This window comes from Pelodiscus sinensis, chromosome 2 (genome assembly GCF_049634645.1).
Source record: "Pelodiscus sinensis isolate JC-2024 chromosome 2, ASM4963464v1, whole genome shotgun sequence".
In the NCBI taxonomy this organism is placed as follows: domain Eukaryota; kingdom Metazoa; phylum Chordata; order Testudines; family Trionychidae; genus Pelodiscus; species Pelodiscus sinensis.
In genome coordinates, this window is record NC_134712.1 from 104,121,400 (window position 1) to 104,147,243 (window position 25,844).

General features: G+C 40.5%; 1 protein-coding gene across 13 annotated transcripts in view; it reads right to left on the minus strand.

The window, feature by feature from the left end:
• The window catches only part of CDKAL1 (CDKAL1 threonylcarbamoyladenosine tRNA methylthiotransferase), a 572,751-nt gene that overhangs the window by 349,355 nt on the left and 197,552 nt on the right, over nt 1–25,844 (minus strand). For all 13 annotated transcript variants that reach the window (XM_006121835.4, XM_075921165.1, XM_006121831.4 and 10 more), the window contains one exon: nt 12,347–12,467. In XM_006121835.4, the coding sequence (XP_006121897.2) occupies nt 12,347–12,467 (121 nt within the window). The remainder of the gene's footprint in view (nt 1–12,346; nt 12,468–25,844) is intronic.

Genomic DNA, 25,844 nt, shown 5'->3' on the forward strand with positions numbered 1-25,844 from the left:
AATTTAATTTAAACTGGCATGCTCATCTTTGGAACCTGCTGTACATGTCTCCTTTTGAAGTGGATGACTGAGAGGTTGCTAGAACCTTCAAAAGACAAGCTTGGGCACTTAATAACTTTCTAAGAAAAACATCACGAACTGAATAGACGCACCGAATTTTCAGCTTCTTCCACCATCTACAACTCACTAACCTCCTCTCCCAGCTGTTTTGTTCTCTCCTCACCCTTCTCCCATTTCCCAATGACTAGCAAGGAGTTAACTGGACACATCACCTTGAACGGTCCCTTGAAATACAAGAAACGCTCAACATTTGCCAGCAGACACATTCTCAGTACCACCGCGAATAGCGAATTTTGCATGTACTGGGAGCCACAACTTCCAGCCCTCATAGTGAGCTCTCTGTGCCTTCTGAACTCACAGGGAACTCACCAGAGGGGCTAGGAGCTGTGGGGAAGCCAGGAGTTCAGACATTCCTAGCATAGAGACCGATTAGTTTCTGAATTTCTCCAGATCCCTCTCCAGGCATAGGCCTTGATAAACAGACAGGCTTTGCACAGCACCCTGAAGAGTCACAATTTTGATCCAGTTAGAAGAATGAGGAAAACAAGTTGAAGACTTCTTTCTCATACTGAGTTCAGTCTGCTAGCAGCCATTCAAGTCCAGTGACTCTCATCATATCACATATGTACTTGACTGTTCAAGCATGGAATAGGCAGAGATGCAGCCTCAGTAAGCTCGTCTTACCTGACTCTATCATGTTTCCTCTGAGGGTGCAGTATTCAGTATATTTCCCAGTATATACGGAATACCACAAATCCTGAGGTTATATTATTTACCTTTTTAAGGCAATTGAAAAATGAAATAATGAACTTGATATATAGTTGTATAACTATATATATCAGCCTTGTACACATTTTATTATGAATTTGAGCTTTAATCACAGGTTAGGGCTTTCCAGAGGAGTGTTTAAGGAGAAGCTGTGATATTTCTTTGTTTATATAATGAAATGTTGATTTTTCTGACAATTACAATTAATGATTAAACTCAATTTTAAAATTAAACTAATGGTTTTTTTTAAAATTCATGAGTACACTGAAATCAAACAGTATTCAAGGAAAAAATAAACTAAAAGAACACATATTTCACCACTTTCTAAAGTCAGTATTACAGTATTTTAAGAGACAAAAAGTGCCTCAGAAATCCTTTGTCAATGGCAGGGGCATGCAAAGGCAAAACAATCAGTAAAACTTGAATAAAAGTAATGCACTTAGAATATCATGGATTAGCAAAAAATTAGCAGCGACTGAGCCAGCTATATCGAAAACAATTAAAAAGTAGATCACAGCTTGTGATAAGAGCTATTGTTTTCACTTCCTGAATGGCTTTTGGGATAGTACCTTATATCGTGGTGAAATCTCACAGGAAACATTAGGTTATAGTCAATTCAGTAACATACAACAGGTACCATACTCTGATTCTTGGGATAAAAGGTATTGTTTTAGCACTGGTCAAAACATCCGGGGGGGACATTATATTTCAGCAGTATTGAAACTAGAAAGCTTAATTTAGACACTTTGAGATAGCTATCGGACATATTTCCCAAAAGAGCATTTGTAAAATGTCTGTGGGAAAATGGGACTGAATTGTCTGGGTAAAATAATAAAGGAAGTAATTGCATAATAAAAACAGAAATGCAACCTTTCTCTCTTGAAAAAAGGCCCTCCCTAATTATTTTGTCTATGTAGGTTCCCCTTCTCCCCCCCACCCCCCAAAAAAATCTTTCCCACTACTGCTACCATTTGTTCAGCTCTACCGGTACCAAGGGTGAAAAGTATTTGGACCACATCAGAAAAAGAAATTGAAGTGTTTTGCTACTAAATCATTCTGAACTGCTCCATCTTTCTCTGATTTTCCTGCTCTACTGACTCCTGATCTGAGATGTCTTCTTTCCCACTAAAAAAAAAAAAAAAAAAAAAAAAAAAAAAAGTCTGCCTTTTGTTTTACATTCATGCAGTCTATCTGCACCTCTCTTGAAGTGTATAGTCTCTGCATGACAGGAATGGCCTAATTGCTTCCAAGTTACTATCAGCTTTTTAGGATTTAATTTTCTCTTTAACCACTTAAGACTGTGGCAAGTCTGAAACTACTTCATCTCAATTAGTGCCAATTATAAAAGAATTTATGGCTTGCTTGCTTGCTGCTGCTTTTTTCCTTTTTTATTTTATAAAACACCACCACAGTTTTTATATATTTACAATTAAATTTAAAAATGCATCCAATTATCACGGAATCTGTTGTTTTTAATTTATGTTTTCTTTGCAGGATTAGCTATAGATAGGGTCAGACATTTAAACGGAAAAAAAAAGGAGACCTGAAATGTACAATGTACATTTATTTCATGTGCAAACTGGAGCATAAAAAACAGGACAAAAAGTCCTATGGGGATTCAAGCTCTATCAGACACTGTAGGCATCACAGTCTGGAAAATACAGAAAAGATCTTGCTCCTGAATATTAAGAAATATGAGTACATATAAAAATAGAAGTACTAATGTAAAGTAGTTTAATTACTTTGGGGCCAGCTCAACCCACACTAAGCAAATGGGAGCCTAGCTAAGGTTGTTCTCAAGCATAATTACCTTTGCCTTATCATATCTTAAGTGTTTACCTTGTCATTTTAATTCTCTTTTGACAGTCTTTTTAACAAATATGTATTAGATAATGTTCTTCTTTTAAAAATGGCAGAAGTAAATGGAAGTTTTGACACTGATTTCAAAACTCACCATTTCACTATGTCTTACAAAATGTATAAGCAAATTAGGCAAGAAATCACTTTGCTCAATAAACCAGGCAGGGCTCCTTCCCAGGGCAGGAAAAATGCTTTTACAGAAACCATTAACTTTTCTCCAAGGGTTTACGATCAAGGTTATGCTGGTAACTAAAACTGTGTGAAACCAACAGACTTTGGTCAGCCAATCTTGGCAGGTTTGTATACCTTAAGGTTTCCGAGGAATTGTGTCTATGACAACCCAAAGTCCAAACAGATTTCACTAAGAAGTTAGCAAAGTAAATAAGTTCTGTTATGAAATTTTCCTTGGTCATACTTAGATACTTTTGAATCTAAAATTCACTGCTAACATTAGGGAAACAAACCCACATTTGAAGCTGGCACATTTGAAGCAGGAATTAAAAAGGAGAAAAAACTAAATTGCGTACGTCTGACAAAAGGGATGTGGAGCAAGTCAGCTATCACGTCTGTCTCAATATTAAGAAGATAAAGTGATAGAAATGTAGCCGTGTTAGTCTGGTGTAGCTGAAACAAAATACAGGACTATGTAGCACTTTGAAGACTAACAAGATGGTTTATTAGATGATGAGCTTTCGTGGGCCAGACCCACTTCCTCAGATCAAATAGTGGAAGAAAATAGTCACAACCATATATACCAAAGGATACAATTTTTTTTTAATTGTATCCTTTGGTATATATGGTTGTGACTATTTTCTTCCACTATTTGATCTGAGGAAGTGAGTCTGGCCCACGAAAGCTCATCATCTAATAAACCATCTTGTTAGTCTTTAAAGTGCTACATAGTCCTGTAGTTTGTTTAAGAAGATAAAGGCTATTATATGGATATACAAGTACAATCGACTGCCTAAAGAAGATTATAAAACTGGTAGCTTTGAGTTTTGATCTCAGTGAAATGCACAGAGGCAAGGTCTATTCCATTATATTTACCTTTTGAGAAATGCATATTTTAAGTCAGAAGATAAACATAAAAACAGGTTTAATGTGATCTATATAGCTAAAGATTTACCCCCTGTAAATTCCAAATATGTATAACATTACTCCATAAATAAAAAGCACTATTATTTCCACAGTCCATCATTCCCTCACCAATGGGCTCATAACAAGAGAGTAATTCATAATACATTCGTAAAAGAACATACAACTAGCAGTATACCTATAGACTACTAAAGGCAAAATGAAAAAAAGGAGATGGGTTGGTCATAAATAGGAAAAGGGGAAGGTATACGTTTCTAAATACAGAGGTTACAGTATTATTCATAAAAATATTTAAAAGGTTTTGGATTTTTTTTAAAAAATATAGAAAGTAAAATAAAAGTTTTGCTTGTGATTTTTTTTGTTTCTTATAAAAAGAAAGCTTCAAAGTTAACTTCTTTCCCCTTCTTCCCAGTTTTAAATCAGAACTATGAAGACAATAAAATCTTGCCTTCCGCATTTTTTTTACTGAAGTACTTATGAACAGGCATGAGAGCTTTCTCTTTCCTTATATGCGGGACCAACCTAAGGTGGTAGAAACCATAAAACATAAGTTGGGTCAAAGCACAAATACAGTCAATGGCTCTCAAATACACGTCATCACAAATGTTAAACAGCCAAAATCTCAAACCCAGCACTTGTTGATTGAGAACATGATTTTTTTTTCTCTTCTAAAGATATACAGCCTCTCCCTGAGTTACGAACGAGTTACGGACCAAACACTTGGCCGTAACACAATTTGTACGTAACTCGGACCCCATTGATTTACATAGCGACCACGCTGTTGGTAACTCGGGGACCGCCTTTACGACCGCTCCATTGGAGCTTTGGTCATAAGTGCAAATGGTCATAACTCGACCATTTGCAACTCAGGGAGCAGCTGTAGTCTACCCCACACGTAGGGTATGTCTACACTGCAACACTACTTCAGAATACGGGAGTATTCCGAAATAGCTATCCTGTGTCTTCACAGCAAGCCTGTTATTTGAGGCTTGCTATTTCATTGTCCCCGTAAATCTCATTCTACAAGGAAATTTGGTGCTGTGTAGGCAGTGCCAAATGACAAAAATAAACTATTTCAAAATAGCACTGAAATAAGATATGCAGTTTCCATAGCTCAAATGGTGTATCTTATTTCAAGTTACGGTGCACTGTAGATGTACCGTTAGAAAGAGATCAAAAGCAAGTCCTATTCTAGTTCTTTGTATTCCATCCCTGTTTTTATATAACATACCATATATCTACTTCCTACACTCCACTTCTGAGCAAGAACACTCTTATTCTTTCTGAAATTTAGTGGACAGGTTGGAGACATTCTTTTCCATGAGAGTGACACAAAGAGGCACGCTATCGCCAGATTTGTTCAACTTGATGCAATATTAATAGATGTAGCACAAAGATGAAACAAAAAGAGTTATGTTGCATGGAAGAACAGTGAATCATTTTAGATTTGCAGTTGCTATTGACCTTTGAGCACTGACCAGTGAGGATTTACAGAGAACAATTGCTAAGGTGGACCAGGAAAGCAGTAAAATTTGGACCCAAGATTAACATGGAGAAAAAAAGAACTACGGCAAATGGAAAACATAAACAAGAGGTGAAGATCAGAGACAAAATTAGAACAAGTAAAAAATGCGTATATCTTGGAGAACTAGTATCGAGGAAGGGGAAGATGACATGAAAAGGTGAACAGAAATAGCCACTCACACGTTTGAAAAACTGTAACATCAGGAAGGCTAAAGATGTTTCAATAAAAATAAAAATCAGCCTATATGAGAGAACCGTCAAGCTGAAATTGCTGCAGTATGAGAAAAGTCAATATATGAGACATTGACTGCAGAAATGAACCGGCTGAGGGGAATACTGAAAATGTCAATACTAAAGAATATAAAAACAGAAGAGATAAGAAAATGGCTAGGGCAAGAAATAAAACTATTATGTAAATCAAAAAAGAATGGTGATGGAAAGGGGCCAGAAAGAATACCACACATGGGGATACATCCTAGAGTGCAAGGAACTAAACACAAAGGAAAATAAAAAATTAATTGGCTAGACCCAGTGATGAATGACACACACAAAAAGGCTCAGAAGGGTAGCCATGTTAGTCTGTAACTTTAAAAGAACAAGCAGTCCTGTGGCACTTCAGAGATTAACAAATATATTATGAATTTTCTTAGGTAAAACCCATTTTATCGGATGAGTTGGAGTGAAAATTACAGCAAAAGCAATTACCTGTCAATTGTAGGGACAGTGTTAATGATGCTAATTGAGTCAGGATGGATGTGTCCCGCTCAGCTTTTGATGTGTACATTCAAATACCAAAGGTAGGGGAAATTGCCTTTGTAGTATGTTAGCCAGTTAATAGCCTTATTCAAGCCCAAGTTGATACTGTCAAACTTGCAAATGAATTCCAGTTCAGCTATCTTGCTCTGAAATTGGGTGATAAAATTTCTTTGTACAAGAATGGCTACTTTTAAATCCATTATTGAATGTCCAGGGAGGTAAAAAGCTTCCCCTACAGCAGGGTCGGGGAAGCTTTTTTGGGTTAGGGGCCGATGACCCACAGAAAAATCAGTTGGGGCTGTATACAAGTGAGAAGGAAAAAAAAAGCCCACAACCAAACTCTCACTGCCATTGCCCCTGACTGAGGACACAGATACTCCTCATGCCATAGCCTAGAGGGGGCCCAGCCTAGCAGATCCAGGCAAGCTGGGGGTTGCATCTGGCACCCCAGCCTTAGATTCCCCACCCCTGTCCGACAGATTTACGTGTGTTATCATTTCTAATGTCTGATTTGCAGAGTTGTTGACTCGAGTCCCACGACTTGAACTCGAGTCCAATTTAAGTCGCCTAGGTGACTTGACTTGAGACTCGACTGGGGTTCATTGTTTGTGACTTGAAACTTGCTAATTTTGTTAAATCGACTTGGTGAAAAAATTGTCCGAAAATGCCGATATTGATGGCTTGTACAAAAGTGACTTGACATTTTTTAAATTAAGACTTGAAACTCAACTTAGGACTTGACTCGAAAGTGACTTTAGGGACTCGACTTGAGACTTGAACTGTAGTGATGTGAGACTCGACTTGGTCTTGACAATGACGACTTGAAGACAACACTGCTGATTTGTGTCCATTAAACCTCTGTCACAGAGACTGTGCAGTTTGGCCAATATACATTGCAGAGGGGCATTGCTGCTACAGTGGACAACTTCTACAAACTGTGGGCCAAATGCAAATTTCCATAGAAGTCTCTGACAAATTCAGAAGTGCTTTAACTTGAAAGTCATGTATATCTTGGATATAAGATGGTCATAAAATGTGACCCAACCCTGAGCCCTAAGCCCATCATACACCGAACACTCTTGAATCACATCAAAGGTACTTCGCGCTTAAGATTGACAGAAGACAGCCTGAATGCACGCATGAAGCTGGATTTGACCAATTATGATGTAAACATCAAAGAATTGTGCAAAATGATGCAGCAGAAGAAGTCCCATTAAATAAAGTCTATGAGTACAAGGTTTCTGTTATGCTATTATTAAGCATCACATCAATTATCAATAATATTAAACTGTATATTTTCAGTCATGTTAATGGACATTCTTATACGGCTCTTTGCTGACCACTTGTTCTCAATTTTGACTTAGTTGGGCTCTATGGTTTGAAAAAGTTGCTGACCGCTGCACTAAGGCTTGTTTCTGTGATCTTATTCTGGAACCCTGAAAACACTTGACCCTGGACTGGAAATATTTTCTTTTGGAGTTTAAATTCTCTTGCTTGTAGAAGCACTGAGTAACTACACTGAAAATACAGAAATTAGTAAGATCACAAGAAAGAACTAATTAGGGATTTAAATGAACCAGCAGTGAACATGGGAGTGGGGGCAATATTAGGGACTGCAAAGGTGGAAACATTGGACCACAGTGAAGTTATTAGCATAAGAAGCAACATTAGGAAAAAAAAGGAGCTTTGGGCCAAATAAGGACGAGGCAGCACCTCTTGAGAAGGAGATGTACTGCTATGATAGTGTTATGGGTTGATCCTTAGAAGTACAAGTGGAAGCTGTCATCATAGATGCTCCACACTCTAGCTAATCACTTCTCGTTCTATGACCAAATATGAAAAGGAGATTCAGAAAAATGTGTGGCTAGATAGGGCATACTGGGCTAATCTATTAGAGGAGTCAAAGGGATAGAGGCAGGCTAGACTGGATTGAATACACCAATGGTACAGACTAGGGATATTAAAATTAGATTCCATTGACTAATTAGTTGATTAATTTCCATCAACTATGTGATTAGTCGATAAGGGCGCTTCCACTTTGAAATGTAGCAAGAGCCTACCCGGCTGTTGCTACATTTCAAAGGCAGGAGTGCCACACACATTCTGCCTTTGAAATGTATAAGAGCCCCAGCAGGGGCTACTGTGCATTTCAAAGATTGAAACACCGCATGGAGCCTGGGGCCAAGTCCCTCGCTACCCCCCAGGCTCCATATGGCGCTTCCACTTTGAAATGTACAAGAGCCCCAGTGGGGACTTCTTGTACATTTCAAAGGTGGAATGCTGCCACTGTGCTCCTGCCCCCTCCCACGAAGCTGGTGCTGGGGTGAACGGATTGAAGCCAGCTCCCCCAAGAACCCTTCCTCTTCCCCTCCTTGCTGCCTTTCTGATAGAGGCAGCAAGGTGTGTGTGTGGGGGGGGAGGGGAGCGACTAGTCGCCTAGTGTGTCGACTAGCCAATAAGCTTTTGCTTATTGGATAGTTAACTAGTCGATTAGTGGCTTGTATCCCTAGTACAGACAGGAGTTTGGAGCCAGATAAAGGTTGTGGACTGAGGGACAAAAAGGAGGAAGAAGCTGGTCACTTTCTAGAAATACACCCTTCAGGACAGGAAACTATCTTTTCATAATTGAAGGGCAAACACGACATAAGTTGCTTCCACCAGCAGAGTCAGAACTGCTAGGGAGAATTTGACACCATCCTGCCTTAAAAGTCAACACATCAAGTGCCTATCTATGGTTTTACTATAAGATTTACCTGGCATTGCTCAGGTCCTCAACTCCAATACGTTTTATTTTTTCCATTTAAATCATTGCTCTGGAATGGGGCTGGAGATAAGGGGTTCAGTATAGAGACTGCCTGGGGAGAGAGAACAACCAGAGCCTCTAACCACAGCAGCTTGGGGCCAAGCAAAAAGTGACTATCTATGGCCACTGCAGCTTCAGCAGGCATAGTTGGGGGAGGCATGCATGTCCCCTGGCTGCGGGACAAACACACACAGACAAACCGACACAAAAAACAGGAAAACTTTCTGAAATATACAGGAGATAGCTGTCCTTTTCTCCACACCCCGACTCCCTACTGGTCCAATGGGATTATAGCTGTCCCAGTCCTCATCTCTGGCTTTGTACTGCTCCATGTTACCATTCTGCAGTATAACTCCCATCTGTCAGGCACTTCCCTTTCCACAGGATGGGAAACAATCAAATTACATGCACACCGCATTATCCTTGCACAACAGCGTACAGGCAGTCCCCGGGTTACATGGATCCGACTTATATCGGATCCCTACTTACAAACGGGGTGAGGCAACCCCGCACTAGCTGCTTCCCCCCAGCAGACCAGGGAGACGCGAAGCTAGCGCCCCCGCCAGCAGACCAGGGAGATGCGGAGGGGCTTTTCTCAGCAGACACCTCAGCTTGAGAATAAAGGACTGAGGGAAGTGAGGTGTGGGAGAATAAAACTGAGCTCTGGAGAAATGTTTGGCTAGAGTTTCCCCTACAATATGTACCAGTTCCGACTTACATACAAATTCAACTTAAGAACAAACCTACAGTCCCTATCTTGTACGTAACCCAGGGACTGCCTGTACTTGAATAAAAGGACTCACAAACTGACAGACAGATGCACATTTCTAAATTATATAGTAAGAATATTACGGTGTCCAGTTTTACATAGTAGCTGCCTAAAGTTTTTCAGTCATTATTGCATAAGAACTGGAGATGCCTTAAACCTCAACATACTTCATTAAGTTTATAGAAGTTAAATTGTTCCTGGTGGCTGCTAAGAAGAGTACCTTGCAGCAAGTAAACATCACTTGCATTACAGTTTCAGACTGCTGGAGGCAAATGGTAGTTGAATCATCAACAACTCTAGTTTTACAAGTAATGAAGCTCTCTCTTTTGAAAATGGATAGTGTTTTTTCATATGAAAAATAGGATAAATTTACTTTGGATTTTTAATTTGGGTTTTTTTTAAAGCAAAGGAATGCATACTTGAGGCCTGCCCTCATTGATATAGAAAAATTACATGTGCTGAGAATGGAAAGTGTAAAAGTTAATCTGAACCCCATTTCTAAACTACAGTATAACATAAAAATAGGATCAATTTAATTGATAATTTGAAATAGTAAACTTCTTAAAGCTCCTTCCAATATATAGAATCACAAATGTTCAGTTAAAAAAAATTGCAACAATTGTAACACTTCTTTCTTTTACAATGCATCTGGCACAAATTACATTTTCAGTGAAGAATACTGTTCCAAAAAATTTAATTTCAAAACTTTTTCCAATCCACTTTTGAACAAGGAAGTGAAATCAAATAAGGAACTGATGAAAATAAACCTCTTAAAGAGCCTTCTAAAGCAAGAGAGATAAAATGAACACAGTTCAAACATAAAAAGTCAAAGATTGTGCTCCTTACTTCATTGATTATATGATATTTACATTCTGAGAAAACTACTGTGTATAGTCACTAAAGAACTACTTTACACCCTTGAAAATGATAGCAAATACCAGGAGTCATCAATAGTACACTAGTAGAAAGACAAGTTTAAAAAAATCACCCCAAGAAAGGCAGTAATCTAAATCACAAAAGACAGAGGTTATGCCTGTGCAACACAGCATCTTCCAACTGTCACTCTAGTAATAAAATGACCTTGGAAAATTCTGTAGCCTATATACAACTGATTTATTTGCTTTTGCCTTCAAAATTGTCTGTTTTTATCTACAATGAACTATTTTACTGAGCATACTGTCCCTGCATGTGTAAAATAATCACACGTTTTATTTAGACTTGAAGAGTAAGATTAAGAGCTCCTCTACATGGCGATATGCAGGAAAAATAATCCAAATTAAGTAAAGGTGTGATTTTAAACAAGATATATCAAAGTGCATTAAAATGGCCTTAATTGGGTTTAAGTTAAGATTAAGCTAACACTTTTTGTAAGGTTGACAATTATCCTAAAAATAATCTACCACTGGAAATAGCATCCATTCTACCACTTGTAGGTCATCATCAGAAAATAGAAGCATATGAAAAAGAAGTTACTGGAGAACTGGTTTTACTACCTCAACAGTTGTTACAAATGGACTGCTACATTAACACAGGTTGAACCTCCATAGTCCAGCATTCTCAGAACCTGATCCATGCCAAACCAGAGAATATGCCAGATCACAGCATATCATTATCAACATTTCTACTGCTTACTAGGCTAAAAGAAGACATTTAGGGGTTAATTAGAGACAGGACTGGTGGCTGTAAACAAACTTTATGGGATTATGGGAATCTTGGCCACACCTATGATATGCAGACATCTGGCTAACTAAAATGGTGCTGCATCACAGATGTTGCCGAACCAGAGAATGCTAGATTAGAGAGGTTCAACCTGTACTAAGCACTATGACAAATACCGATAAAAGCTAGATATTAAATATTTCATTTTAAATCTAATGCTTGACTCATACTATTATTCCTAGACATAGGCTGAGATCAGTGCATAATATTTCATGGCTGTAAAGGATGTTTGCTACAGTTAATAGTTCTATATTTACAGAGATACGACATAAAAACCGTCAAAATGGAGACCTAAGTATCATTCCTGCTGTGAGGACAGGGGACTGAACTTGATGGTCTCTCAAAATCTTTTCCAGTTCTACTATTCTGATGCTATGATTAAGGCCCACAGTGGGCATTAGGATACATACATACATACAATAAATGCAGACTTCAGTGGAAATGATGAGAAGAATATATATTTGAGACATACAATCTTTTCCTTATTATCATATCCCATTTTACTGTAATAAAGTTACTTCTGTCAGTTTAAAAATCAGGCCTCCATTGTAGCTTTTTAGAATGCACTTTCAGTTAATTATATAAAACATGAGGCAAGAACAGTAAAAAGATATAGTACTAAATGCTAGCTACACTTTAAAACAAAGAGAAGGGGTTTTCATATCCATAAAATAAACCACAATCTTCTTAAAAATACTTACCTGAGGGTGCAGTGGTGCAAGAAATCTTTAAGTAGTATAATAAATTGACATTATAGAAAATAATTTAAAAACTCATAAGTCTTTCTGGCAGCCAAGTTATAAGAATGTACAGTCACATGAAGATTTCTGTTCTTTTTAAAGAAAGGACACCATTTAAATCCTTATTGTTTACAATTTTTTTTCCTCCTCACTACATGACTCAAAGGAGGGCATTCCAGGCCTGGAGAAAAATGGAATTTAATTCCCTAGGCAGTGCTGAATATTTTATAAGTAAGTTTGGAAGATACTTACCCTGTATTGATGGAAATGATTTCTATCAGTGGATTCTTCCTAATCTTTGGCAAATCCAATCGAGCTCCCCCCAGCCGTTTTCCATTATCCTTTTTCTGACCCAGAAGTCTCACCGAGTGACCTTCAATGAAGCACAAAAATGCAGTATATATTAAACAAGAATTCCATCATGTTACTTTAATGCATATGTGGAGAACCTTTTTTGGGTCGGAGGCTGTTGACCTACAGAAAAATATCAGTTGGGGAGGGGGAAGGCAGCACACATGTGAAAAGAAAACAAAACTCACTACCCCTTACTGAGGTGACCCCCAATTGAGAAGGAAAAAGACATTCTCCACATTCCCCTCGTACACCAGAGCCCAGGGGGCCCAGGCCAGTAGATTCTGTGTGCTCCAGCCCCATGGGGGGGGGGATAACAGGAGCTGGCAGGAGCCCTGAGCCTGGGGGGACTATATCCAAGCAAGCTGGGGACTACACCCTGCTCCTGGGGCCTTAGGATCCCCACCCCTGCTTTAATTTATTGTTCTACACATGTCAAGTGTTTGCAATTTAAAAAAAACTGAAAAAAGAAAAGAAAAAGTAATCATTTGCCCACCATCAGAGTAATGTATAAAGGAATACTAACATTTAAAATAAATCATATTAAAAATTTTGGCAAGGGCCATTCTTCCCCTTGCCTGCCTCTGTACTCCTTGGCAAGATGGGCCTCAGGTACAGCACCCCCTATCTGCCATGTCCAGGCAGTCAGCCTCACCCTCACCCGAGAGTTAAGGTTTGTGGACCTTCCCTGGGATAGGGAGCAGAGCCTCACGTCCTGAAGCTGCTCATTCCCTTGCTGTCTCTGGCTTAATAACAGAGAAAGAGGGAGAGGGAGAGAGAGCGTGTGCACCTCTCTTTCTCTCCTCTCTCCACCCACCCACCAGAGGAGGCTTTAAAAAGGTCTCACGAAGACCTGAAGTAGAAGCAGCTGACCCTAATTGGTCCATGGTAGCCCTGTCTCAGCTGATCCTGCTCTGCTTGAGACAACCCTTTTGTCAGTTGATCCTGACTGACCTACAGTAACCCATTTCTATATAACAGGGGAATGGGCCTTTTATCCTTCTAGGGTTGCCTTTTCCTCCTCTATGCAGCCTTCTAGCCTGACTTTGCCATAAAATCTAATTTACTTTTCTCAGCCTATTCAATGAAAATGAGCTAAACACATTCACTTCATACTCTCAACCACTACAATGCTTCAGCGGTAACATGACAAAGTTTAAAACTATTTTGACTTTAAACAAATTAATAGAAATATTTTTACAATAATTAACATTTTAATTAATTGGTCTTAAAGTGTGATACAGTGGTTTTCAACCTTTTTTACTTGGAGACCCCTAAAATATTTCAACAGAGGTGTGGGTCTTTGGTAACCTTAGTCCTATTATGTGGACCCACCCAGAGTCCACATGCAGATCACAGGTTGAAAACCACTGTCTTATTACATAACAAATGCTAAATTCTGAGTCTAATTTATTCTGGCTGTGACAAATTAAAGCCAAAATGCTAACTAAGTCTCCACTGGCAGGGTGACAATGTGATGAATAGACTCAAAAGAGGACACTCCACACCCCAGGTCAGAGAATCAACTTCATAACTTACTTTTTAAGGCCAGTTGGGCACAGGAAGTGCTATCTACAATGGACATTTTTATGTAGTGTACAGATGTGTATAAATTTCACTACTGCCTCCACATCGCCTGCCTATGGACTTACTTATCACTTATCTTCAGAAGCAAAATATTGCAATGCAAAGCACAAATGCGTTTACAATAGCGAGAGGTTAGATGTAATGCCCCAGAGTTACAAACAGAGCACTTATGAGTCATCTCCACAAGCCTAAAGTGAGACAGGAGTGTTAACCAAGGAAAAATAATTGCTGGATGTGCTTGAGATGGAAAACATAATAATCTTTGCAAGTACTATGCCAAGAAGGGACACTTCAGTGATAGGATGAGTACAGCAGTAGTCTACAGATACCTACTAATTACACAAGGAGAAAGTGAAGGAAAATTAATGTACACATAAGGCTTTCATATGAAGGTAGGTACCAACTATTATTTTAGGGCTCTACCAAATTCATGGTTCACAGTTAACACATGATCTTTAATATGGTAAATATCAGATATTTAAATCTGAAATTTCATGATGTTTAAATTGTAGGGGTCCTGACCCAAAAAGAGTTGTGTGGGGATCACACGGTTATTGTATAAGGTTGTGGTACTGCTGCCCTTATTTCTGTGCAGCTGCTGGCAGCAGCATTGCCATCAGAGCTGGGCTGTTGGCCATGAGCCCAGCTTCTAATCCAGAGCTACTACCACCAGCAGCTGCACAGAAAGACGGATTGCATAGTACGGTATTACCACCCTTCCTTCTGTGCTGCTGCCTATAGAGCCAGGCCCTTAGCAGCCACCACTCTCTGACCACTCAGCTCTGAAAGCAATATTACAGAAGTAAGGGTGAAAGGGGTATGGTATTACTCCCCTTCTGTGGTGCTGCTGCTGCCTTCAGGGCTGGCCACCCAGACAGATTACAACTACTGTTCTCCAGCTGACCAGCTCTAAAGGTAGAAATGCAGAAGTAAGGGTGGCAATACAGTGACCCCTCCTAAAATAACCTCATTATCCCCCTTAAACTCCCTTTTTGGTCAGGACATCCAATTTCAGAAAGAGAAAAGTTACTCACTTTGTGTAGTAACGATGGTTCAAGATAGCTGCAGCAGCACAGGAGCCAAGCAAACAGAGCTGTAAACAGGGGAGTATGAGTGGGAGTTTGTAAAGGGAATTTGGATTGTGGGACTTGTTTGGAGTTTGTTTTTGCTGTAGAGAGGGTGTTTTGGTTTGTTTTTGTGTTCACCGGACTAATAGGATTTTGGTGAGAAAGTAGATAAAACACAGAGGCATTAGTGGCCATGGCCCAAGTAGTAAAGAACACAAGGGCTACGTCTAGACTGGCCCCTTCTTCGGCAGAGGCATGCTAATTTCTAACTTTAGAATAGGGAAATCCGCGGGGGATTTAAATATCCCCCGCGGGATTTAAATAAACATGGCCACCGCTTTTTTTCCGGCTTGGGGAAAAGCCGGAAAAGAGCGTCCAGACTGGCGCGATCCTCCGGAATAAAGCCCTATTCCTTGAAAGTAGGAATAAGAGATCCTCAGGAAAAGGGCTTTATTCCGGAGGATTGCACCAGTCTGGACGCTCTTTTCCGGCTTTTCCCCAAGCCGGAAAAAAAGCGGTGGCCATGTTTATTTAAATCCCGCGGGGGATATTTAAATCCCCCGCGGATTTCCCTATTCCAAAGTTAGAAATTAGCATGCCTCTTCCGAAGAAGGGGCCAGTCTAGACGTAGCCAAGGAGGATGATTGCATGAGTAGCTGCGGTATGTACATGATTCTGGAGGGGGTACCTGAAAGGAGTTTTGTTTGCATGAAGTGCCGCCTGATAGAGCTGATGGAAGAAAAGATCCGAGGACTGGAGATGCAGGTGGAAACTCTGGTCGAGTTTAGAAGGGGGTTTGAGCAGATGATGGGGCAAAGGCATGACGTGGCTGAAGGGGAAAGCTTAGATAAGCAGATGGAAGCAGGATCAAGGGCCTCAGAGGAGGGACTGCTGGGCGAAGAAAATGGACAGTGGAAGCATGTGACTCAGAGGACCAGGCAGAGGAAAAGATGGGTCAGTGAAGGAAAAATAGAGCTCAAGAACAGGTATGTGGAGCTGGAAAATGTAGAAGGGGTACAGCAGGTAGATAATGAAGATGGAAGGGTAAGGAAGAAGAGAAGAGTGGCTAGTCCCATAGATAAAGGGGAAGACTTAATGGAGACAACACCAATAATGAGCATTAGGATTACAAGGGAAAATAGGAACGGCAAGGACTTGCAGCCAGAGGAAGCTAGAGATAGACCAGAGAATTTCACTGTCACTAGGAAAAGGCAGGTCTATGTGATTGGGGACTCCTTATTGAGAAGAATAGATAGGCCTGTAACCAGAGCTGATCCTGAGAATAGAAGGCTGTGCTGTCTGCCAGGTGCTAAGATAAGAGATGTGGAACTGAGGTTGAAGAGAATTATTAAGGGAGCAGGAAGGAATCCATTGATCATCCTTCATGTAGGAACAAATGATACGGCTAGATTCTCGCTGGAACGAATTAAGGGAGACTATGCTAGGCTGGGGAGGATGCTCAAGAAAATTGAGGCTCAGGTGATCTTTAGTGGGATTCTGCCTGTTCCTAGAGAAGGGCAACTAAGATGTGACAGGATTATGATGATCAATAGATGGCTTAGGCAGTGGTGCTATAAGGAGGGCTTTGGGATGTATGGTCACTGGGAGGCATTTATGGACAGAGGACTGTTCTCTAGAGATGGACTTCACCTAAGCAGGGAGGGAAATAGACTTCTAGGATGGAGGCTGGCTCAACTTATTAAGAGAGCTTTAAACTAGGAATTTGGGGGAGACGGTTGGGAGATGCCCAGGTAATCTCTACGCCAGATTTTAACACTGAGAGGAAGGAAAACGAAGTAAGAAAGGATATAGCTGGGGGTAGGAGAATGAACATGAGGAAGGGTGGGGTAGATACTAGTCTAATAGGTCATATTGGAGGTATAACGTCCGTGCCAAATTGGGTAAAGAATGTGAATGAGGCCAAACAGCAAAAATTAAGATGTTTGTACACCAATGCGAGGAGCCTAGGTAACAAAAAGGAGGAACTAGAGTTATTGGTCCGGGAAGTGAAACCAGATATTATAGGAATAACAGAAACATGGTGGAATACTAGGCATGACTGGAGTACAGGTATTGAAGGGTATGTGCTGTTTAGGAAAGATATAAATAAGGGTAAAAGTGGTGGAGTCGCATTGTATATCAAAGATGAGGTAGATTGTAAAGAAATAAAAAGTGATGGAATGGAGAAGACAGAGTCCGTTTGGGCAAAAATCACATTGGGAAAGAAAACTATCAGATCCTCCCCTGGGATAGTGTTTGGGGTGTGTTATAGACCACCAGGATCCAATTTGGATATGGACAGAGACCTCTTTAATGTTTTTAATGAAGTAAATACTCATGGAAACTGCGTAATCATGGGAGATTTCAACTTTCCAGATATAGACTGGAGAACAAGTGCTAGTAATAATAATAGGGCTCAGATTTTCCTAGATGTGATAGCTGATGAATTCCTTCATCAAGTAGTTGCTGAACCAACAAGGGGGGATGCTATTTTAGATTTGGTTTTGGTGAGTAGCGAGGACCTCATAGATGAAATGGTTGTAGGGGACAACCTTGGCTCGAGTGATCATGAGCTAATCCAGTTTAAATTAAATGGAAGGATAAACAAAAATAAATCTGAGACTAGGGTTTTTGATTTCAAAAGAGCTAACTTTAGTAAATTAAGGAAATTAGTTAGGGAAGTTGATTGGACTAAAGAAATTATGGATCTTAAAGTGGAGGAGGCCTGGAATTATTTTAAGTTAAAGTTGCAGAAGCTGTCAGAAGCCTGTATCCCTAGAAAAGGGAAAAAATTTATAGGCAGGTGTGTTAGACCAAGCTGGATGAGCAAGCATCTCAGAGAGGTGATTAAGAAAAAGCATAAAGCATACAAGGAGTGGAAAATGGGAGGGATTAGTAAAGAAAGCTACCTTATTGAGGTTAGAGCTTGTAGGGATAAAGTGAGAGAGGCTAAAAGTCAGGTAGAGTTGGACCTTGCAAAGGGAATTAAAACAAAAAGTAAAAGGTTTTATAGCCATATAAATAGGGGGGAAAAAAAAAAGAAGTAGGACCACTAATTACTAAGGATGGAGTGGAGGTTAAGGATAATCTAGGAATGACCCAATATTTGAGCAAATACTTTGCTTCAGTCTTTAATGAGGCTAATGAAGAGCTTAGGGATAATGGTAAGTTAACAAATGGGACTAAAGATAAGGAGGTAGATATTACCATATCTGAGGTAAAAGCCAAACTTGAACAGCTTAATGGGAGTAAATCGGGGGGCCCAGATAATCTTCATTCAAGAATATTAAAGGACCTGGCACATGAACTTGCAAATCCATTAGCAAAAATTTTTAATAAATCTCTAAACTCAGGGGTTGTACCATTTGACTGGAGAATTGCTAATATAGTTCCGATTTTTAAGAAAGGGAAAAAAAGCGACCCAGGTAACTATAGGCCTGTTAGTTTGACATCTGTAGTATGTAAGATCCTGGAAAAAATTTTGAAGGAGAAAGTAGTTAGAGACATTGAGGCTAATGGCAATTGGGACAAATTACAACATGGTTTTACAAAAGGTAGATCGTGCCAAACCAACCTGATCTCCTTTTTTGAGAAAGTAACAGATTTTTTAGATAAAGGAAATGCAGTGGATCTAATCTACCTCGACTTTAGTAAGGCATTTGATACAGTACCACATGGGGAATTACTGGTTAAATTGGAAAAGATAGGGATTAATATGAAAGTTGAGAGGTGGATAAGCAACTGGTTAAAGGGGAGACTACAGCGGGTCATATTGAAAGGTGAACTGTCAGGTTGGAGGAAGGTTACTAGCGGAGTTCCTCAGGGATCAGTTTTGGGGCCAATTTTATTTCATCTTTTTATTGCTGATCTTGGCACCAAAAGTGGAAGTGTTCTAATAAAATTTGCGGATGACACAAAGTTGGGAGCTATTGCCAATTCAGAAAAGGATCGGGATATCATACAGGAAGATCTGGATGATCTTGTAAATTGGAGTGATAGCAATAGGATGAAATTTAATAGTGAGAAATGTAAGGTTATGCATTTAGGAATTAATAACAAGAATTTTAGTTATAAGTTGGGGACACATCAGTTGGAAGTAACAGAGGAGGAGAAGGACCTTGGAGTCCTGGTTGATTATAGAATGACTATGAGCCGCCACTGTGACATGGCCGTGAAAAAGGCTAATACGATCTTGGGATGTATTAGGCAAGGTATTTCCAGTAGGGATAAGGAGGTGTTAGTGCCATTATACAAGGCATTGGTGAGACCCCATTTGGAATACTGTGTGCAGTTCTGGTCTCCCATGTATAAGAAGGATGAATTCAAACTGGAACAGGTACAAAGAAGGGCCACTAGGATGATCCGAGGAATGGAAAACCTGTCTTATGAAAGGAGACTCAAGGAGCTTGGCTTGTTTACTTTAACCAAAAGAAGGCTGAGGGGGGACATGATTGCACTTTTTAAATATATTAGAGGGATAAATACCAGGGAGGGAGAGGAATTATTTAAGTTTAATACCAATGTGGACACAAGAACAAATGGATATAAGCTGGCTGGTAGGAAGTTTAGACATGAGATTAGATGAAGGTTTCTAACCATTAGAGGAGTGAGGTTCTGGAACAGCCTTCCAAGGGAAGTAGTGGGGGCAAAAGATCTATCTGGTTTCAAGATTAAACTAGATGGGTTTATGAAGGGGATGGTTTGATGAGCTAACATGATCTTGGTAGCTAATTGACCATTCATTATCAGTGGGAAATAGGTCAATGAAGGGATGATAGGAGTTACTATAGAGAACTTTCTGGGTGTCTGGCTGATGAGTCTTGCCCACATGCTCAGGGTTTAGCTGACTGCCATATTTGGGGTCGGGAAGGAATTTTCCTCCAGGGTAGATTGGCAGAGGCCCTGGAGGTTTTTCGCCTTCCTCTGTAGCATGGGGTACAGATCACAGCTGGAGGATTCTCTGCATCTTGGGGTCTTCAAAGTATTTGAAGGCTTCAATATCTGAGATATAGGTGAGAGGATTATTCTAGGAGGGATGGGTGAGATTTTGTGGCCTGCACTGTGCAGGGGGTCAGACTAGATTATCATAATGGTCCCTTCTGACCTTAAAGTCTATGAGTCTATGGATGTTCCTGTGAGTGCTATACCTCAGGTGCTGGTGCGTCCTTGTGCTGGCGATCCGAGATTTTTCTTAGCAGTGCCCTGCCCGCTGCACATGAACAGTAGTGTTCCCTCACAACATTAGTGTCCGCTGACTATGAGTGCTGCGTGGCACCTATGTTCCTTCTCTACCTTGGATATAGCCCTGAGGAGGCTCCAAAGTAGGGGAGGAGGGAAGGTATTGGAGCAACCACAGGGACACACATATCGAAGAGCCATCATTACTGCACAAGTTGAGCAACTTTCTCTTCTTCGAGTGCTGTCCCCATGGGTGCTCCACTTCAGGTGTTTGAAGAGCAGTGTCCGTCTCATGGAGGTGGGCTTTGGAGCCAAGTCCTCGAGATAGTGGAGAGGACAGCCTGGCCCACTGATGTAGTTGGGATTCCACCAGATGTTAAAGCATAATGTCTGGAAAACATGTGTTCTGAGGACCAGGTTGCTGCTCTGCAAATGTCCAAAAGTGGGATATTTTTGAGGAAAGCTACGGTTGACACCACTGCCCTGGTGGAATGAGCCATAATAACAGGAGATGGTTGCCTCTTATGGATAGTACAGCATATATGCATGCAAGAGAAAATACATTTTGACAGTTGTTGAGAAGGCATGTGTCAGGGCAGTTCCCCACTCCAGCACTCGGAGTGCAGAAGATGGGGACTCGCAAAGGATCTTAAATACCTTGTATTTAAGGCTCTACTTACAAAAATAGGCTCTACTTAATTAAATAGGCTCTACTTACAAAAACTCCCCAGTAACAGATTTACTGACTTTGGGGGCTAGCTGCCACCATCAAGTGATTTAACCCTGAAAAAACAGGAAGGAACACTTGAATTCCTTTCCCAGAGCTAACAAAAGGGCTTTTGCCCCAAGACTACTTGAAAAAAAGACGTAAAACGCACAGAAAAATAAACTGTATCTCTGATAGCTCATCTCCAAGGCTAGGCAGACACATACAGACCTCAGGTTACCTTGCAGGACACAATAATCAAATCATTGCCTTAAAAAGGTGATTTTATTAACAAAACAAAAAATATACTTGATAAAGCATACTTGGTTGCTAGGTGTTACAGCGCAACTAAGAAAAGAACAGATCAAAACCACAAAGATTCATAGTTCTTCAGGCTGTAACTTAAATGGTGAGTGGGGGAGGGAAGGCATAGATTCACACAGAGTTTAACCAAACAACCAAAATAAAGAAAAATACCCTGGTCGGGACTAAATGCATGTTTTCCCTCTACTCACGATCCGCGCTGATTCATATTTCAAGGACCAGTTCACTCCTATGTCCAATATTTCTTATAGGCATGGTAATTCTGATGACCTCGTCTGCTTTCTCTAGCCCTAAACTTAGAATTTTTCCTCCAAAGAGAGCAGGCAAGATATCTAAATACAATTCAAATTTCAGCAATGTATCCCCACTGGTTTTTCTGGCCCCCTGCCAACTCCCTTGCTACCTACCTTAGTTTAATCTCTTAGTCCTTTGGATCATTCTGAAGAGTCTTGTGGACTTTCTTCAGGACTTGGTCCTGTCGAGGTAGAAAGTGATCACTCGCAGAGGTGAACTGGTACTACACAACTTGGAGAAGACTCTTGGTGCTGGGTATGAGGGTGTTGGGTATGGCCAGTGATGCCCATACCAGCATGGCAAAGGAAGCACTTGGGTGGATCTCATGCAGCGTGATTCCTAGGGAAGATGTCTTTGAATTGGAGAAGAGTGCTCGGAAGAGTATCTACTGTGCGGCTCCGGATATGGACAATGCTGGGATCTGGGAGAGTAGTTTGAACACACCGGTGAAACTAGTGAATGTGGCACTGAATGTGTTCCAGTTTCCACTTGTTGTGATGGTGCCAAGGCATGTCTCGGTACGCTCTTGTGCAGTACTGTTCTGATAGGTGCCAGTGGTTGGGCTGTCAGTGCCGAAGACAGCGTCAGCGCCGAAGACAGCGTCAACACTGGTGCTGTCGGAGGTGACATGTTGGCACAGGACATCTTCGGTGAAGTCTTTGTTGCAGGTTTTGGCGCGGTCTTCTGTGCCATGTCAGGCATCAGTGCCGGAGTCAAAGCCAAAGACTTCTGCCTCCGTTCAGAATGTGCACGCTTGTGTGTCATGCTGTCCTTTGTTGGCATCGTGCCGGAGTTGCTAAGCTTATCGACGGTGCTGGCTCTAGAAGAGCTCAGTACCAGAAGCAGGGATCTGGATGGGGATGTCCTGGCCTTTGCTGTTGTCTTGTCCAAATATGAAGAGGAACATTTCAAGAGTTTTTCTCCTGCCTGCGACCTTTGCTGAGGAGGGAGAGTCCTCGCAAGGTGTCAGAAGAGACCTTTCACAGAGGAAGGTCTTAAGGCAATTTTCTCGATCGCGCTTTGCCTGCACTGTGAGATTAGAGCAGCGCGGGCACTTGAGAGAGATGGCCTTCTGACAGGCATTTTATACATGAGGAGTCACAGACAGGTATAGGGTCCCTGCAAGAGTCATGCCTTTTGAAGTCTGGGGAACCAGGCATATTGAACAAGGGGAAAAACAGCGAGAAGCAAACATTCTCCCCCCCCCCCTTTTTTTTTTTAACAGTTTGGGGCGGGGAGGGGAGAGAGAATAGGGACAAAGGGTTTGAAAAACTTGGATAAGGGTAAAAACTGAAGTAATTTTTTACCTGTTTTGGTTTTTTAGGTCAAAGGAGGGAGACTGCGAGGAGCTTCATCTGCTGACAAGGACGGTAGTGAAGGAACTGAGGCACTGCACGCACAGTCAACAGATACTATTCATGTAAGGGAACACTACTGCGCATGTGCGGTGCAGCAGGGCACTGCTAGAAAAAAATCTCTGATTGCTAGCACATAGATGCACCAGCACCTGAGATGGAGCACCTACAGGGACAGCACTCAAAGAAGAAAGTTGGCTTCCCCAGTGAAACCTGTATAGTATAGGATAAAAGAACACAAAAGGCCAGATTTGATGGGAGGATAACAGATTTCACGACCCATGTCACGTTTTGCCTTGAATTTGCCTTGAATGTTAAGAAAAAAAATATTTAACATCCATTTTTTTGTGTTATTTGATATCAACATCTGGATTAATTCGGCAATAGTCAAGTCCTGAGGTTGCCAGACTAGAGAGGTTTGACTTGTACTGCCTTTTGTTAGCATACACTTCTTTAAATCTCTCACAGACTGAAAAACTGACCACCTGAAGAGTTGATCATAGTGTAGACAATAAGATACTCTTCCAGTAGCATTGGATAGGACTTGGTACAAATTCCTGCTCTTAATATTCCCCTTGCAATACTTCATTGTCTCCCTAAACTTCTGGAAATGTGAATAGAAAATATAAGCCATTGTTCATTTTACAACAGTAACACTCAGACTAAGGCTCACAAGCCACAAGTGGCTCTTTAATGTGTGTTTCCTACAGCTCTTCACAGAACATAATATTAAAACACTGTGTGATATCATAATTAACCAATCTAAGTTATTAACTAATCAGGATGCATGTACTATGTTATTAACCATTTCCAGTTAATAAAATAATAACAGAAAATACTTGGCCAGTCATTTTGCTGAGAGAAGAGCATCCACCTACCTGTTCTTTTCTGTAATATTAATTTTAGAAGAACAAGATGGCTATTAATCAGTTCCCTTATAAATCATAAGAACATAAGAACGGCCGTACTGGGTCAGACCAAAGGTCCATCTAGCCCAGTATCCTGTCTACCGACAGTGGCCAGCACCAGATGCCCCAGAGATTTAGGATTACATGTACCATCATGATTTAGGATTACAGCAAGGGGGGGAACGTGGGATCTGGTGCCCATGGGACGCATGCCAGTTTCTGCAGAGCCACCTCCCACTGAGGCAGCAAGGGGGGGAGGCTCCACAATAGAGATTCATACTGATTGCAGAGGCAAGCAGATGAGCAGGAGAAGCAGATAAGGTGGCAGATGGAGGAAACTGCATCAAAGGCTAGAATGATGAGACATGTTGCACTTCTGGCCAGCTGGGGGATGCTAGGTGAATAGAAAGTCCACAACAGTAATAACAGCGTAAGTTCAGAACCTCTAAAAAACTGACCATCTTATGAAATAAATGAGAGGTAAGAAGAGATGCTGAAAGAAGCAATATGAGAGGTTGACTCGTCTTAAGCACTGATCAGCACTTCAATACAATTCTGCTCTTTCAAAGGGAGAGAGAACATGGAAAATTTTGCTGAACATTTTCAGAACTCCTAATCTGGGACACAAAGGCAGGGGCTTCCCCATAATATCTATTTTATATCTGAAAATTTTAAGTTGTAAACGTTATGACATGATCCTGCCCTCCACTTATATTTCTCACTATTTTATATTAAATTTCCCCCTTGAAATAATTCCTGGATCAAATCTTATTGAAGCAGAACCTACTACTAGTGATTGACAAGACTTGCTATTTCTGCCAGAAAGAATTTTCCCTCATCTCTCTCCCCCTCTCCTTTTTGGTTTCTATTTTTCTCTCCTATGTTATATCTCCTCCTCTATCTTTCCTGAGGTGGTCTCTCTCTTTTAATCTATTGTCTGCTTCACTACTCTATTTTTCCAGTCTCCTCTATGTTTGTGCTCTAAGCAAAAATTCCTCCTTTCATACTACTCACCGCCCTCACCTCCTTTTCTTTGTCCCTCTTCCTTCCTCCCCCGTGTCTCTCTAATTCCTCTCAATTTGTTCCTCTCTACAATTATTCTCTGTTTCTCCCCATCTTCATCTACTCTCAACACTATTTCTCTTTTTTCTCTAGGGGGCTGGCAGAGTTCCCACCCTCTTTCCTCTAACAACTTCCATTTCCCCTCAAGCTGAAGTTCAGTCAACAAATTGTCAATTTTCCAGACAGTACACCAAATATTACATTTAACCTAGCCTGACTCCTATAGTTTTTAATCCTTTATTGTGGCTTTTATTCCTTCAGCATGTTTCATTTAAAGTGAGGCTGCTTGTCCTCAACAATTATTGAGATGTAGAAAGGTGAGGCTATTTTAGTCTTGAAACAATATCAAAACAGTGAAATCAGAACATGCATGCAATTATTATTTAATGCATTAGCAAAAGAAATACACTTATTATATAGGTAATCTTATCAGTAATAAAACTGTATTTTAGCACATGTAATATACATTCCATTTATATGCTCACCTTTAGATGAACTACTAAAATACTCTCAGTGATTCATAATTAGTTAATATATGAGGTCAATTAAATATTTGGCAAACATTGGTTAATATTTAAACTAGGAACGGATGGGCTACTTCACCAGACAGGTCAATGTGACTGAAATCTAGAAAGGTTATGTGAAGTATGAAAGGTTCAAGCCTGAAGTAATTTCCTTTGCTTGTTTTCAACAATCAAGTCCAGTGACCCATTATAACACCGTATTTTGTGAATACGTCAGACAATGTAATTCAGTCTACCCATGCCCAAAGAGTGGAATAAATTGTGTATGAAGACTCCAGTTCAAGTCCCTATAGAAAAGAAAAATATCCCCTACAGAATGATTTAACTTCAAGAGGCAATTTAAAAGTAAGCTGATGTCTAAGAAAAAAACCCGCCAAATTCTAACATCTATAAT